The sequence below is a fragment of the Ambystoma mexicanum genome, chromosome 7q (genome assembly GCF_040938575.1).
Source record: "Ambystoma mexicanum isolate Mex_15411 chromosome 7q, UKY_AmexF1_1, whole genome shotgun sequence".
Classification (NCBI taxonomy): domain Eukaryota; kingdom Metazoa; phylum Chordata; class Amphibia; order Caudata; family Ambystomatidae; genus Ambystoma; species Ambystoma mexicanum.
In genome coordinates this window covers 1,033,606,018-1,033,620,219 of record NC_090941.1, presented here as the reverse complement: position 1 = coordinate 1,033,620,219, position 14,202 = coordinate 1,033,606,018, and the positions used below count along the sequence as shown (strand labels likewise).

Sequence of the window (14,202 nt, the reverse complement as noted above, 5' to 3'; positions counted from 1 at the left end):
GCGAAAAAGTCCTTCAGGGGATCTTCAACAGATGGGGTCATCCTCAGGTGGATCTCTTTGCCACCCGGTCCAACGGGAGGTGCCCCCAGTTCGCATCCTGGCGGGGACAGGACTGGGGCTCTCTGGGCGACGCAATGCATATACAATGGGACAGCATGAACGTGTATGCCTTCCCTTCAGCTCCCCTGGTTCACAGGGTAATCTGCAAGATCAGGAAGGACCGGCACCTCCGTGTCATCCCGATAGCTCTGTGGTGGCCTGTGAGGCCATGGTTCTCGGAACTACTCAGCCTGTCGGGACAGGCCCCAGTGCACCTTCTACTCTCACAGCAGGGAGGCACGGTCATCCACCCTGTCCACCCCTCCAAAAGTTAGGCCTCACTGCGTGGTTCCTGAACAGGTCACACTAAGGCATCTACATCTGTCACAGGCTAACCTAGACGGTTTTCGCCAAAATGACCGTACCGAAAGTTCCGACCCTTACAAAAGTCTGAAAATGCATACCACCAAAGGTTCGAACACCAAAAGTTTGAACCTTTGGTGGTATGCATTTTAGGTAGGTAAATAATAGTCTGCGTGGGCTGCGGGGGTGCACCCCGCAACACCCCGCTCACCATACTATACAGTACATTTCCCATGCAGACCTTTTGTATGCAGTGATTTCCGTTGCTGGAAAATCACTTAGATTCACCTAGACATTATACAAGGCGCTAGGAGCGATGCTACCAGGAGCCAGTACAAAAGCAAGTGGATTAGGTTTTGCCACTGGGCGGTGTCAAAGACCTGGACGATGTCCTCTCCTTCTCTGCACAACTCGCACACTCGGGGGTGCAGGTGGACACAAGGCTCTACCTGCCTATCAAGAAGCCACACTCTCTGTGGGACCTTAACGTGGTCTTGGGCGCCCTGGCGCATAAACCATTCTGTTAGGCAGAATTATATGCAGTACCCTTTGGGAACACTGCACACAATTAGGACTAAAAGGACCAATTTCACCTTTGGTACAAGCCTGTACTACAGTTATAGTGGTAGCAGTAGCAGAGCAGCCAGACTTATCTCAAGAGTAAGTGAGCAGTGCAAGTGATTACATAAGGGACAGCAATTGCTATGGTTCAGGCAAACACTGATTCAAGGTTTCTAAGTAAAAAGAATATATATTTATTTACTCAACAGTTGTATAACATTTCACTATTATAAGCAAGTTAAAAATCACGATCAAAAATACACCACACCACTTCCCTTAAATTCCAGACACGTTAGGCTCACAAAATGAAGTGGGACCAAAATGGCACTCCAGCAATTTAAAAGGGAGGGAAAGACAAAGTTATCAGAAATTGGGCAAAACCAACAGGTAAGTAAGCAGGGCAACTGAACAAGAGAGGCTACAAGGGTAAAATCAAATAGAAAAGGCTTAGTGCCAAAGTCAATGGTTCAAAAGTATTTTGCTCAAGATAATAGGTTTAATGTAGTTTGCGGTAAAGTTCGTGGCACAGATTCTGGACGAGGTTGGTCGGTAGAAATGTTAGGTAAAAGAGAAGGACAAGGACAAGCCCTCGGATTGGCGAAAGATTTCAAACACTTTCACTGCGGCTGAGGGAAACGCACAACCGGATTTGCACAGTACCTTAAAACGGAGAGGGGGCTGTAGCTGAGGCAGGCGTTCTTGGTAGTTCCTGCAGGCTCAGGGTTCCTGAAGATACTGATCAGAAGTAGGAGGGTCCTGCATTACCCAGGGAAGAAACCAGCAGCAACGCCAAACAACGAATAAAAGGTGCGCTCCTTAAAACCCAAGCAGGGTCCGACCTTCCTGGCTATCCGGCCCACTGTAGCTCTGTACAGCGAATTCAACCACAGGAGGGGTCCTGGCTTGTAGTTTGGGCGAACTGGTTGGTCCCACCAGCTCAAGGGAAGAAGTTTCCTGGAGGGTCTTCTGTCTTCGGATTTGGAGATTCGGACCTACAGCAGGGCTTCACCGGGCGGTTCAGTCGTGGTAGGGGTCCTCTTCTTCCAGTTCCTCGTTGGTACTTTCGTCCCAGTGGCGACTCTGCTTTTCCAGACCCAGAGACATGCTTTTTATGCAGTTTCCCCCATTCATACAACCTGGCTGTCAATCACACAGCAGGGTGGCGGGCTGGCAAGGCCAGTCCCCTTAGCCAATCAGACAAGAATGTGACTTGGGTTACTAAGGCAACCCATGGCAGGGGTTTGAAGATCCCTCCCTCACATCCTCTAGACTATCAAGCGCCTTAATGAGGGCTTCTGGTCAGAAGCCCGTGAAAAGACAGCGAACAAAGGAATCCTCTCGTGTTTGGCACGCAGAGAAAAATACGAGAAAGACTTTAACAGAAAGAAATGGCGAATAAACCCAGCCGGAGCCAAACTAAAATGTATTTGGTCAAGCGGGTTTATGTTCGAGGCTAATATAATAGCCTAAAACATTACCACGCTATATAAGATAATCGCGGTAGAAAGGTTAGGGTAGTTACCACTGCCACCAGCCAAGTCTTAAAGTTAAGGGAGCGAAACGAGGATCCAAGAGGCACAGACAAAAAGGGAGAAGAGTTAACCCTTTCCAGTACTCCATGTAAGATGGGGTGTACTGGGTCTGCAACTCAAGTGACTATATAAAGTTAATGGCAACTTTACCTGTTTCCGGGGGACAGTAGTCGGCCCCAGAAAAATGGAGTCAGAGGGAAGTCTCAAAGACAATCCTGTGTCATCGCACTGAAGGTGCTGTGTAACACACACAAAAAAGTGGTGCACTTGGAGTAGGTGAGGTTCCAGTGCCCAAGATCACACAAACGGTGAAAATACACACAGCAAAACACATCTAAGAGTGGAAAAAAGGCTCACACTCTGACCAGGTGAAAAAATAAACCCTAGAAATCCAGCAAAGCTGCTGAGGGACTCATTAGGTAAGGGGAATCAGCCATTTATTGAGAATTCTCCCTAACGCATTCAAACCCATGGTGTCCACGGACATCAGACTAGTCACCATTAAGACAGCCCTCCTGGTGGGCCTTACATCTGCAGACAAGGTCAGTGAAATCCAGGCACTGGTGGCTTCAGGGCCTTATACTTCTTTCCATAAGGACAAGGTGGTGCTTGGAACTCACCCTGCATTCTTACCTAAGGTGGTATCCTCTTTTCACCTGATTGAGGAGATAGTGTTACCCACTTTCTACGCAGACCCTAAGGACAACACTCGGATGGTTCTGCACTGTCTAGACGTCAGGCGCACTCTAAAATTATACCTGGACAGAACCAAGAGCTTCTGCAAATGCTCTTTGTCACATTCGGTGGGTCAAGGCCAGGCAATCGAGCTTCCAAAACCTCCATAGCAAGATGAATGGTAGCCGCCATCAAAGGGGCTTATGAAGGACAGCACAAACCGCTCCCGGCAAATATGCATGCCCATGCTATCGGGGCTATGGCTGTGGCTTTTCAGAGGCACGTTCCGTGGCAGGCCATCAGCAAGGCGGCTACATGGGCTATGCCTTCAGCTTTTTGCAAGCACTACTGCTTGGATGCCAGCTCCAGGTCAGACGCAGCATTTGGTCTGGCAGTATTAAGGAACAGTTTTTCTTAGGAGGGTCGCCTCTCCATCCTGGGGCTACATTGTTGTTATCGCCCATGCATTATCGAAGAAAGGGGACGGGACGTAGGAGTAATTATAAGTTACTCACCGTAGTGACTAATGTACTCCTAGTCCATAGTCCCCTTTCCTCCATATGCCCCACCATCCTCCCCCCTAATAAAACTGGTGTCATTAAGCAATTCTAATTTTGTCGACACGTCAAAGGGGAATGAGTAGTGGTGCTGGTGGGCTTAATCAGGAGAGCGCATGCTCTCAGGGCCATGCTTCTGCATGCCTCTGAATTTTAAGGGGGGAAAAACATTTTCTGGTGAAAAAGGTTCCGTCTCCTGTCCTTAGCAAGGGACGCCCATGCAGTATAGAGGAAAGGGGACTATGGACTAGGATACAACCCTGCCGATTATGGTCACTTACATTGATGGTCATTACTTTTTAGTTGAACATAGAGAAAATGTCTACCAAACTAATACATACTGCAGCACAGTCTTGTTTTTCTGCAGCTAATACAGCAGATACAATTGTTAAAAACTGATAGAAATGCTCATTACGAACAGGGCTCACAACAGGAAGACATGCTCCCTAGATGAGTACAATCCAAAGCAGTTTTAGCACAGGCCTGGTTAGGCAGAATCCTGTGCAGTTCCCTTAGGGAGCACTACAGAAGATTAAGACTACAGGTATTATATGCAATAAATCCCCTTTGGTATCAGCATGTACCAAAAAGATTTAGTTGGTTGCTGTGACTAAGCAGTCAGACTTATCTCAAGTGGGAGATGAGCAGTATTCAGGGTTTACACAATAGGACTACAATACTGTGGAACAAGGAAACACTGACCAAAGCTTTGTATCAAAAAGAATATAAATATTTATTTTACACACTGATGTTCACACACAAGTCACTATTATTAAAGTAAGTTAAAAAAAAGTCAGGAAAGGTATACACAACTCCCTATTTAAATTGTAGACAGGTTTGAGCAAGAGTGAAAACTGAGCAAAACGGCACAGTGTTAACTAAGCAGAAATGGCACTCTAACAATTTCTTTAGAGGGAGGGAAAGAACAAGTTATTCAGGTTTAGACTCTTTAACACACCAGCAACACTTCCCAAATAGATTGTGAACAAGTTAGGCAAGGCAGTACTTTAGCATATGCAATACTGGGGTGAAAACTGAGCAAAATGGCACTTCACAATATTAAAACGGGGAAGGAAAAAGGTGGTTATAAGAAGTAGGTGCACCAACACATTTCCAGGTGAGAAGCAATCTAGAGAAGGCAGTTGTAACAGATTTAGCCAGAGTCAATAGGCCTCTGTCAGAGTCAATGGTACAAGGCAATGTGCCCAGGATCAAACTGTTCTAGTAGCTGCAGTCAAGTATTTATTTAACGATTTGAAAAGGCGGTTGCAGAAGGTAAAAGACAATGTTAGATGGGGGGCGGCCAACCCAGTAGGTAAGTAAAGGATTTAAAACACCTTTAGCGATACCCAACGAAACGGGAGGCCTGGCGGAACAATGTACCTTTAAAGTGGAAGAGGCTCCTGCGGTTGTGGTAGTTCCTGCAGTTCGGGAGATCCAGCAGAGGAAGAGAGGCTCTCGTCGTGGAGGAAGGTCCGAGTTACTGCACTGCCCAGGGATGAATCCAGCCGCGGTGCTGCCAAAACGAATAAAAGGTACGCTCCTTTAAATCGCGGTTGTGGTGGACGGGTTCCTGGCTATCCGGTCTCCGAGTGTCTGGCACTGGCAATTCGACCAAGGCAGGTCCCGGAAAGCGATTGACAAACTGGTTGGTCCCACTAGCTCAAGGGAAGAAGGCTCTTGCAGGTGCAGATCTTCTCTTCGTCGTTGGAGTAAAAGTGGTGAGACCCTGCAGCAGGGCTTCACTGGCAGTTCAGTCATTGCAGATGTCTTTGGCTCCTCTCCTCTTCGGTTTCTTAGTTCCAGTGGCGACGTCTTGTCCTCCAGTCCTCAGGAACTTGCTTTTATGCAGCAAGACCCCCATTCATACAGGCTAGCTGTCACTCACACAGTGGGGTGGCTCTCCTGGCGGGAGAACCCCCCCCGCCCCAGCCTGTCAGGGCAGAGTGCGACTTGGGTTGCGTAGGCAACCTTGTCCAGGGTGCCTATTCCCCCTCCTACGCATCCGATCTACCCCAGACTCAGTGGCGCCGAAAGGAGGGCTTCTGTGCAGAAGCCCGCCAAAATGACGCACAAAGGATTCCCGACCTGGGTTAGGATTTCAGAGAAAGACACGAGAAAGAAATATTATTAAAGTTCTGGCAAAAAAAAAAACACTGGATTAAAGTTAATATTAAAATAAACCGGCGGTATGTTAGAGGCTGTCAGTAAAAGTGGTAGCCTCGAACAATGGGAAAATCCCATAGGGAAATATTTGCGGTCAAATATTTACGGTATTAACCACTGCCACCAGCCAGAAACTTTGTAGAGAGGGACTGTACGGTACCCCCTCGAAAATGAACACTAGGGAAAAACTATTAACCCTTTCCAGTACTTCCATAGTAAGATGGGTTGTACTGGTTTAGTTCATAATTATTGACTAGTAAAGTCAATGGGGACTTTACATGCCCTGGGAGACAGTCCGTCCCAGGGTATGGAGTCTACTTTTGGGGGTCACTTTGACACCCCTGTGTCACTTCACTGAGGGTGCTGTGTAACACATGTTAAAAAGATGATTCCTATGAGGGTGTGAAAAACCCCATAGACCATAAGCACACAAGGTAGCCTAAAACATACACTAAGAGTGGGGAAAAAAGGGTCTCGCTCTTAGCAGGAGAAAGAAAATAAACCCTTAAAATCCAGCAAAGCTGCTGGGGGACTCTATAGGTAAGGGAAATTAACCTTAGAAGAGTATTCCCCCTAACAGGCCTCACAGTTGTCTTCAGGCAGCAAGTACAGAAGCAAACAGTAGAACCCCCGGATGGAGTGGCTCACTCTAGACTGGCCACTAAATCGAGGTTAGTCCCACCTAAGACTTCAACAAACCCAAACAACCATACTGACCTCAGGGATTTCAAACTAATGGGTGATATCGATCTCAACAGCAGCAGTATCATACTGTAGTATCGTCACCCTCCACTTTACAATGCCCTTAACTGCCACATGGCCCTTACAGGCCTATCCGATCAGAGTATGGAAATCATTCTGTGGGCACTGGCTTTGCAATGGTTTGAAACCCAATGCATTTTTTACAAAACAGACATGTGTGTTAGGGTTCAAGAATGAACTCTGTTATGCAGTCACAAACTAGTTTGCAAATATCAAAAGGTTCACACACTTAACCAGGACACAGGCAGCATGGAATAATGCAAACCTTGAGTAAAGTTTCGAACTTCACATGACTCCTATACAACAACGGATATAGTAAAGGGAAAGCTTGCATGTCAGGTGAGGGTGTCGGTGATGGCATGTGTGCTTAGGTTATCTCTCTGAACCCCAATAGATAACATTGTGGAACTGGTAGATGAAGGGCAGGGTGGCAATCTATGAATGCCCCATATTTCCCCACGTACCATGCTAAGGCTTCATGGCGGCAGGAATGTTTAGGCTGAGAGAAAGGGCTCCCATCGATTTCATAAAAACAGGCACCACACTTCCCCTTTAGTGAGGCAGCACACTGCCTTGCAAGGGGCTTTGTGCACAGTGGACCTACTTGGTATTTGGTCTTCAGGGCAAAAACATGAATTTGTTACGATCTGGGCTGGAGGGCTAATCACTGGGGATCTTGGCTAATACGCTCTGAATGTAGAGGGGGGGGGTTAGCAGGGGACAGTGTGTGCAGGATTTTTTCCAGACATCGCAAAGGGTGGGTGAGCTTAATTTACCCTCCATATGATATTTATACAACACACAGACACCTGCCAACAGAAGTACAAGAACCCACAGACCAGACAATACCTTTTTCTTTTGAGTGGTTCCCCAACTGACTCGGTAATGATGTTTCCCTGTAGTCAAATTGAATCTGCTGCTCTTTCAGTTTTATGCAGGCAGGACCACATGTGGTTGAGGTAAACTGAGCATTTCTTGTAACGGGTCTCCCTTTTCATTGTGGCATAATGACCGAGCTGAGAAGTGAATGCACAGATAAGTTGATTTTCCAGCAATCTTCCCTCTTTATTTGATATTGCCATGGTTCTCTTAACATTAGTTTATATCAGATTGTAGAAACTGTTGGGTTGCAATAGTATTTGGCATTGCTAGCGCCAGGTTTGGTAATAAAGTTTACAGATTGGTCCAGCCTATGATAGTCAAGTTATACATTAAATCTGAACGTCTACCATAGTTGAAGACTTTAGAAAATATGCACCGTTTTCGAATTGATAATTTATTGAAATTACTTATTACACACATTTTAATGATTGCTGTTTTCCTTCAATGGTTTGTTTTTCAGGCACTATGATCTTTACCAGTTGCTTGATCCTAGCAGTGTGACATCCGACCCATTGGACTACCGTATTAGTTGGCATCTGTGGACTGTACTGCAGTCCTTGAATTACACTCATTTATCAGAACAATGCCAAGGAGTGCTGCATGCCAGCTATGCCGCCCAGCTAGAGAATGTAGGGCTGTGGGAATGGGCGATCTTTGTTCTACTGCACATCAAAAATGCACAGTAAGTTTTCTTTATTCCTACATTTTGAATGGGTATTCCATTGTTCCTTTTTTTTTGGCTGGATATTGGCACTCTGTGAGGGACTAACTGGGAACCAGGAGATCTTCAAGATAATATGGATCAAGTCAGCCAAGGCCATACGGTAGTATGGTAAGGACGGTAGTAAGAGTGATGCATTTAGATGAGGTTACTATAGTCAAGGGCTGTTAGTACTTCTGGGCATCCTGAGATAAATGCCTAGTTGCTCGATTGAATAAAGAGCTGCCCCATGGGGGAATATGAGGTATTTTCTACCAAAACCATACACAGTACATCATCACCATCACATCTTCCTGCAACAGCTCCTAAAGGACACCATTGTGTCATTGGAATGCTTCTAAAAAAAAAACGAAGTTAGAAAGTTCATGTTTTGCCAACTTTGTGGTCCTCTACATTTTATGATCCTTTTGTATGATGCTCTGAACGTTTATACCCTGTGAGGTCCATCCAAATCTTGGTGTGGGATGTGACTTAAATAATTGTAGGTCTTTACGGACACTCTAGCCCTAAAGTTGGTCTTACTGCTACAGTGCTTACTGGTCTCCTTGGGTCAGTAACCTGAACGAGACAGTTGTTCAGCGTGGGTGAATTTTACTTTTGAACAGTGGCTGCACAATTGTAGACCTTTTGCCTCACAGGAGGCCTTGTCCTTGCTAGGCACTCCCAAAGTAAAGGGAGTCTAACGTTTCTTAAAGCCATGCGCAAGTCCCCTGTGGTTTGTTGCCATTATGTGATTGGGTGGAGACCAGACATTTCCATGCAGGGTAATTTCTCCAGCATGGGGTCTGGCATGGATTCACATGCTCATGAATATTCCCCGTCGTCAGGCTGGGAATCCTCGATAAAGAAAAAAATCAGTATCAGTTTCGTTTCTGATCTGTCTTTCTTAGTAGTAACCAATCACTGATCTCTGGGTCATACAGGCCCCAGACAATGACTGCCCTCTCCCTCAGCCCCGCCTCTGGCAGCCATCCTCATATTTTTACCGCACGCTCAAGTGTTGGGAGTCCTCGTGTTTAGCTCTCAAGTTTTTTACTGCGTTTTCACGCTTTTTCAGGAGTATTTCTCATTTTTTCGGTTTAATCGAGCCTCAATCTCCACCGTTTCTACTTCCGATAACGGGGACCAGTTTCGGAATTCTTCTACGCCCCTCAAGGGTGAAGTTTTCGTCGAGTTTACACTTCTTGGAGGATTCCAGAAGATCTGCGGCCTACCTCAACATGGCCCAGTACAAAGGGAGCTCGACGCCTGGATCCAAGCTGTTCAGGAACTGCCCTGGATGCGGATTATATAACGTTTTCAAGCAGGACGAGCTTTGCGATGCCTCTACTGCCTCCATGGGGACAAGACGCACGTGGAGAAGGACACTGCGTTCTGCAAGAACCTTTCGGAACGGACCGAACAAGATCGTCGTTCCCGCCTCGCCACCTGGCTGGAGAAGGGCACAGCAAGTGAGAAGGCGAAGAAGTCGTCTGAGCGGGCTTCTAAGTTCTTTGAGGGCGCCCCGGCGATGGGGGCCCAACAGAAGGCCAAGCACCGCAAGTCTGTGGGCTCCGGGAGCGCCAAAAGTTCGGGCTCTTCGGTTGCCAAGCAGGGCGCTACTTCCCCGGCACGTTCGACCACGAGCCAGCGCTCTGGTTCGGGGAAGAGGAAGTCCGAGAACCCGGGTAGGCCACTGGAGCGGACCCGGTGGATCTCAAAGGGGGAGCGAGGCGCTGACCCTCCCCCCTAAGGTGGTGAGGTCTTTGATCCACCCGGCTAAGGCCTCTACCAAAGTGGTCGCTGCGACCATGGCAGAGCCGGCTGAGACTACGCCAATGGAAACGGCCTCTGGGCCCAGAGTATCCCTGCCGCCGTGGAGGGAATCCTCTTTCCAGCCCATCGCTAAGACCCCCGTGAAGCCCCCGGCTGAAAGAGGGGTGGGGGGGCAGGTGGCCATTACAGACTCGGAATCAGCCTCTGAGGAGGAACTGGTGGAGACCGAGAAGGGCCTCAATGAAAGGTCCATAGGCCTCATCGAGAAGGTTCGATCCCAGGGGACGGTCCCTGCTGACGTGATCGAAGATAGCGACGACGAACAGGGCCCAAGGGAGCTGCCATCCAGTCCGTCGCAGCCATTGCCAGAGCCCCAGGATAGCTCGGCGGCCATTATGTTGCCAATCCAATCCTTATGTACCGAGATAAGGACGAGATTGCCATGCACCCCGACGGAGGAGCCAGAACCAGGCCCGTCGGGAAGCCCTCCGAATAAGCGGAGGAGCGTCCACCCCGCTCGCCCTTCGTGCCTGCGAGACCGGTGGACCCCTCATACCCCTCGCCGGGAGAGGATACGGGGACGGACGATGACGGCGGCGATGACACAGCGGACAGCACCCCGGTGGGAGGCCGGCTGATGAAATTCATCAGCGTGTGGGAGTCCATCTCCACCGACCGTTGGGTGCTGGACACCCTGGCCAACGGGCACTCACTGGAATTCCAAAGAAGTGCCCTCGCATTCCTTCCGTGGCCAGGAAGGAGAATCACGTCCCTCAACTACTGTTGGAAGTAAAGGCTATGCTCAAAAAAGGTGCCATCAAGCTCGTCCCCAGGAGGCTCCGGGGCTCCGGAGTGTACTCGCGGTCTTTCCTCGTCAGAAAGAAGACGGGCGTCGGTTAAACAAATACATCAAGGCGCAGAAATTCAGGATGGTCACCCTCCAGCACGTGCTGGGACAGCTGGAGGAAGGCGACTTCCTATCGGCGTTGGACCTGGACGATGCTTACTTCTACACCCCCATTCTAAAAAGGCACAGGAAGTTCCTCAGGTTCGTGGTTCAGGGACGCCACTACCAATTCAGAGCCCTACTGTTTGGATTAAAGTCGGCACCCAGGGTTTTCACTAAGTGCCTTGCACCAGTGGCGGCGCGGCTGCGCCTGCAGGGGATCCACATCTACCCCTACCTGGACGACTGGCTAATCCGGGCAAGGTCAAGGGAACTCGCCGTCGATCATACGGCGAGGACCGTCCGGTTGCTCACGGAGCTGGGGTTTGCCATCAACTACCCCAAATCCCACCTGGTTCCATCGCAAGTAGCACTGTTTTTGGGGGCGAAGCGCGATACAGTGGAGCAATTGGCCTCCCCTTCAGAGGAGAGGACCAAGACCATCCTGGGCAAGGTGCGGCACCTGTTAGCCACGGACGTGGCCAGGGTGAAGTCCATCAAGTCCCTTCTCGGGATGATGTCCTCATGCATCTACCTTGTGCCCCTTTGCAGACTTCGGATGCATCCGCTACAGGAGTTCCTCGACGCCTGCTGGTTTCAGGCGAGGGGCTGCTTCGAGGACAGGATCCCCCTCGACGAGGAGTTCCGTCGGGCGATCCTATGGTGGGGCACCCGGGCTCACCTCACGACGGGCACGGACTTTCAAACCCCGGCGTTTCAAGAGACTGACTACGGACGCCTCTCTGGAGGGTTGGGGGGGCCCACACCGCAGATCTCCACGAAAGAGACCTCTGGCTCCCGGAGGAGAGGTCCCGTCACATCAACATCTTGGAGCTCCGAGCAGTGTTCTGGGCTCTCAAGTCGTTCCTCCCGTCCCTCAAGGACAAAGTGGTGAGGATCTACACAGACTACACCACCACAATGTTCTACATACGGAAGCAGGGGGGCACCAGATCCCCAGCCCTATCCAAGGAGGCCCAGGATCTGTGGCACTGGGCCGTCGCCCAGGGGATGTTTCTGGTTCCCTTCCAACTGGCAGGAATAAAAAACACCATCGCCGACTCACTCAGCAGGGAGCTGTGCTCGTGCCACGAGTTGGAACTGCGCCAGGATCAAGTGGATCGACTCTTCCAACGATGGGGCAAACCCTAGATCGACTTGTTCGCGACGGCGACAAACTCCAAGTGCCAGAGGTTCGCCAGCAGGTTCCCATAGCCGAGGAGCATGGGCAATGCTTTCTCGTTCCCTTCGGACGGCCTGTTTCTATACGCGTTCCCTCCATTGCCATTGCTGCTCAGCCTCATCAACCAGCTCAAGAAGTCCAGGTGCAGGATGATCCTCATCGCACCGGCGTGGCCGAGGCAAGTCTGGTTCCTGGACCTTCTGCATTTGTCAACGTCCCTGCCAGTCAGGCTGCAGGCAGACGCAGATCTTCTCTCCAGAGAAGGAGGCGCCATTCTCCACCACGACCCACAGTCGCTGAACTTGCAGGCCTGGCTCCTGCAGCACTAGAGTTTGGAGGGTACGATATCCCGGCTGATTGCAGAGAGGTTCTTCCAAAGGCCAGGGCGTCCTCAACTCTCAAGTGTTACGGTCATAAATGGAAGAGGTTCTCTGTCTGGTGCCGTGCACAGAAGATTAACCCTCTGCGAATTACGGCCCCTCAAGTGCTGCCGTACCTGCTGTCGCTGGCCAAGGCTGGACTGGCTCAGGCCTCCATAAAGATACATCTGGCTGCCATCTCCCGATATACCAGGACGATCTTGCAAGCCTCCATACTTAACTTTTCATGACAGGAGGGTGGTGCTGAGGACGCACCCCTCCTTCATGCCCAAGGTGCCGTCGGACTTCCACCTCAACGAGCCCTTGGTGTTACCAGTTTTCTTTCCGTCGCCTTCGACACCGGCCAAGAGGACTTTGCACTCGCTGGATGTAGCTAGAGCGCTGAAGTTCTACGTGGACCGCACAAAGAGTTCGGAAGACGTCACAACTGGTTGTGAACTTTGGGTCTGTGAATCAAGGGAAGGCTCTCTCGAAGACTTCCATTTCCAGATGGCTCTCCGGCTGCATCATGCATTGTCACCAGTTGGCAAACCGACCGCTGCCCGGCCGTCCGAGAGCCCATTCGACCAGAGCGATTGCTGCTGCCACGGCGTTCCTTTCTGGTGTGCCCCTGCTGGACATCTGCAGGGCTGCTACGTGGAGGTTGACGCACACCTTCACAAGATTCTACTGCGTTGATCGGGACTCCAGGGAGGAGTCCAGGGTCGGCCAAGCTGTTCGCTGAAGGTGAGCCTGGTGAGGAGGTAAGAGATGCTTAATGTTGAGTTGTTGCATTGCTTAATGTTGAGCCCGTTGCCACCTCCCGTGGATATGCATGTGTATACTGCTATGTATTCTTTTATTCATGAGCATGTGAATCCATGCCAGACCCCATGCTGGAGAAGGAACAAGTTACTTACCTGTAACTGCTGTTCTCCAGCATGGGTCTGGCATGGATTCACATGCAAACCCTCCCACCATACCCCTCTGCGGCTCTTCACTTGGTCATACTGCCACTTGGCGTGCTACCAAATCTGAGGATGGCTGCCAGAGGCGGGGCTTACGGAGAGGGCAGTCATTTGCTGGGGCAGTATGACCCAGAGATCAGTGATTGGTTACTACTAAGAAAGACAGATCAGAAACGAAACTGATACTGATTTTTTCTTTACCGAGGATTCCCAGCCTGACGATGGGGAATATTCATGAGCATGTGAATCCATGCCAGACCCATGCTAGAGACCAACAGTTACAGGTAAGTAACTTGTTCCTTCCTAACCTGAGCTCCGGTTTGATGCTCACAAAGAACTGTTAGGGTCTGTGCCAGTCACAATCTCACAAAGAACTGTGTTGGAGTACCTGAGAGGGAAGGGGGGTGGGGAGTCAATTTTTTGGCCTGGAGATTTGCGATTCCTATGGAATTAGTCTCCAGGGTTAGCTTGGGAGAATGCCCACAAAAGATTATGTAGTGGCCAGCACTGATTGACTTGCCCCTAAATGTTGTAATGGTGCACGTATACCTGATTGGAGGTTAGGAGCACCCACTACCCTCAATTTGGGCATTTGAAACTGATTGCATTTGGTCGGGGATCGTCCAGCGAAGACTGGCTGGTGGTAGATTTAAAACTATCTTTTGTGCACCACAAAATACTCTGAAGATGCAAAGAAGGAACCTTGTGTACAGTGCTATTTTCCCTTGATCAA

At 49.6% G+C, this 14,202-nt stretch overlaps 1 protein-coding gene across 2 annotated transcripts in view; it reads left to right on the top strand.

Annotated features, from left to right (window-relative positions):
- Positions 1 to 14,202, top strand: part of NUP98 (nucleoporin 98 and 96 precursor) — a 2,071,147-nt gene that overhangs the window by 1,848,961 nt on the left and 207,984 nt on the right. For both annotated transcript variants that reach the window (XM_069640340.1, XM_069640339.1), the window contains exon 29: positions 7,998 to 8,219. In XM_069640340.1, coding sequence (XP_069496441.1) covers positions 7,998 to 8,219 — 222 coding nt within the window. The remainder of the gene's footprint in view (positions 1 to 7,997; positions 8,220 to 14,202) is intronic.